The 2,961-nt window shown below is 47.1% G+C and overlaps 1 protein-coding gene across 1 annotated transcript; it reads right to left on the minus strand.

The window, feature by feature from the left end:
* On the minus strand, positions 1–2,706 carry LOC113575818 (transmembrane protein 229A). Its single transcript, XM_027007553.2, has one exon. The coding sequence runs from the start codon at positions 2,517–2,519 to the stop codon at positions 1,503–1,505; it is 1,017 nt and encodes a 338-aa protein (XP_026863354.1). The 5' UTR covers positions 2,520–2,706; the 3' UTR covers positions 1–1,502.
* Positions 2,707–2,961: the final 255 nt, after the last annotated feature.

Here is a 2,961-nt window from a genome sequence, read left to right on the forward strand (position 1 = left end):
GTAGAAATCAACTTTATTTGCTCAAAGAACAAGCATTCAACACCGTGCTCATCACATGCTCTGGAAACAGAAGCCTGGATCTCAGCGTGTTTCACACGCTGGCGCTAGGCCATAAACATCGGACGAGTGCTGTGGCATTTTCAGAATGCTTCAGGGCTGACGCCTCACCACTGAACAACTGCACTACTGAACAGCCACACCACTGGTACATACGATTACTGGACTCCTGTAGTCCAGCTGCCCGAGATTATAAAAACAAGGCACTCGGCTGATGTCAGTTTACAGCTTTAACAGGATTTCTTTGCAAAAAATGTTCATTCAGTCCATTTAACATTTTTTTTGTAAAAGTTTTTAACAACAGTAATTTGTGCTACAAGTGCTCAGTGTAAAAGGAACAAGTCAGTTTATGATTGTTTTGTCATGCAAAATGCGTAATCTTCAAACATACAGTCAGTACACACAGAATTCTGGAGAAACTCTCACATGCGTTCAACTACAAATGTACAAACTATTGAGAACATTTAAAGCTGATCAATGTTGGTGTCTGTCAACTGTATCCAAAATACAGCTTACAAACCGCAGTAGTTTGAGGTCTCGCTACTACATTACTGATGATTCATAATAAAACCTTAGTTTAAAAGCTGCTCACACAGCTACGCTAATTTCACTGAGGAGATATATTACTGGTGTGTGTATGTGTGTGTGCGCATGTGTGTGTGCATGTATGTGTTTGTGTGCGTGTGTGTGTGTGTGTGTGTGCGCAGAGGTGCCACTTGCCACCAGGCAATTACTAGGGGCCCCAGGTTAGTGGGGGTACTCTGAGAGATGACACACTTTAAAGAACAGCAGTGTCAGTGTGCAAAGTTTGCAATGACAATATGCAACCTGAATTCCCTAAGTGGGCCCCAACACACTTTAGAATTGCTACTGTGTGTGTGTGTGTGTGTGTGTGTGTGTGTGTGTGTGTGAGAGTGTGTGTGTTAACGTGTATATATATATATACACTGATATGATTATCTGGAGACAATCGCATGTTATAGATCAGATGAATTCGTTAAAAAGTTCGTTTTGGACTCGTTTTTCAGATGATATTGTGATCGTTCACAGAGAAATGTAACTTCCTGAATTGTTCTGACTAGGCTGAGGATCCAAGCCACGAGGAAGCCCCGTAAACGCCGCCACTGCGGCCACTGAGAGTTACACCTGCACTCTCACTGCTTCTCAGAAGTAGCCTCCCGGTTTACCACACACCTCCACACTGTCTCTTTTGGTGAAGTTCATGTTTTCCACACATCGTCGCACATCGAGAGGCAGCGGGTCTTCCATTTGGGTCCTGCAGTGCGCGCGTTCAGCTGTGTTTCTACGAGCTTGCATGCATGCATACGACATTCTTGTGGTCTTTCCTGCAAGAGTAAGTTCTCGTTTCTGAGAGGAAACCGCGTGGACAAACTGCTATTATAGCACCATACATATAGTATTAGTATTTTACCCCTGAATGTTGCTTAATGTTTTTTCTTTGACATCGATCGACCATTCACACCAAAGCCAAACATATCGACATCCTCGGTATATACGACACGTAAAAGGACGTCGGACAGCACGTCTTGATATAGGCTCAGACAAAACCACCCGGGCAGGTAAAGCAGGGTCACAAGCCCCATGAAGTTGAGAGGATAGTGTGAGTAGTCCCAGGAGCACGCACCGTAGTGGCGCAGTACGGCCCCCCAGCAGAACTCCCAGGTGTAGATAAGGCAGATGTAGAGGGGCATCCTGCGCCACCTGCCCCATCCGCGTGTGAAGTGCAGATGGAGATAGAGCCTGTCAACCACAAAGCTGCAGCTCCCGTACATGAGGAAGGACCAGATGGAAGTGTGCCCGCTCAGTGCGCGGTCACGGTTCTCCAGCAGGTTGAACACAGACGTGAAAACGACCTCGTCCAAAAAACCGTGCATTCCAAAAAACACGAATCTCAGGCCGCCGGGCAGTCGGTTCCAGCCACTCTGCTCGCCAGAGCCGTCGTGATAGCGAAGGCGCAGGAAACCTTTGTGAAACACGTTTGTGAAGTACAGCGCCAGGATATAGTGAAGCGCAAGTTGTGTTACCGACACGATTCTCTTATCTGTCAGCGTAACAACATTTCCAACCAGAATCTGCAAGCCAATGTATAAGGACGGGTAGAAAATGCAGTGAAAAACGACAGGACGTCCTTGAAAAGATTTCTTTTGCAAATAGATTTTCTCCAGGACAAAATGAGTAATGGAATGTACAACGCAGAGATACGGGGACGAGAGTCCCAGCAGTTTTAAGTCATTATCATACACAAATCTGTGCGCCGATGACAGAACGATGTCCAGCGTAAGTCCGTGCATCCCGTAGAAATACAAGCGCATCCACCGTGGTAATGCACCGTGCTCGCCGCCGTGTCTCGAGGAGGTGACCGAGCCCGGCGGACGAATCTTCCTCTGAGGTTTCACGCTCTCCGCTGCTCGTATTCGCTGACAGTCTCTCCTCCGGCTCATCGTGACATTCTCCTCCGATGTCGACGTCTCTTTGTCCGGACTGCTTTCTGCCTTTCCTGGGTTAGTGCCAGTTCGCACGCAGGAAAGAAGAACATCCGGCAGGTGACGCTCCACGCGCTCAGCGAGCCGAGCTCCACGCGCAAACGGGAGATGGAAACAGTGTTGTTTCTAAGACCCATAACATATGAATGCATGCTGCAACTGCACGCATGCGTCCACAAAGCCACGAGCCTTGCTAACGTTTGTGAGAAAGGAGGGGAAAGATGTTAGATCAGTGTGAACACGCATGTCGTATCAGCATGTGTTTTCCGTTTCTCTTGAAGCGAGTTTCTGACCTTTGTACGACAGGCTGTTTCACAACTTAGTCAAGTCGATTAAAAATAGATGTTTAAGCATTGCAACCCATAGTCCAGTAGGTTATTTTCTCCAAAACGAGTGAAAT

Source organism: Electrophorus electricus, chromosome 7 (assembly GCF_013358815.1).
Source record: "Electrophorus electricus isolate fEleEle1 chromosome 7, fEleEle1.pri, whole genome shotgun sequence".
Lineage (NCBI taxonomy): Eukaryota > Metazoa > Chordata > Actinopteri > Gymnotiformes > Gymnotidae > Electrophorus > Electrophorus electricus.

Bases quoted from the DNA above. Each gene is read 5' to 3' on its own strand.
- LOC113575818 (XM_027007553.2), bottom strand. From the start codon at position 2,519: ATGAGCCGGAGGAGAGACTGTCAGCGAATACGAGCAGCGGAGAGCGTG.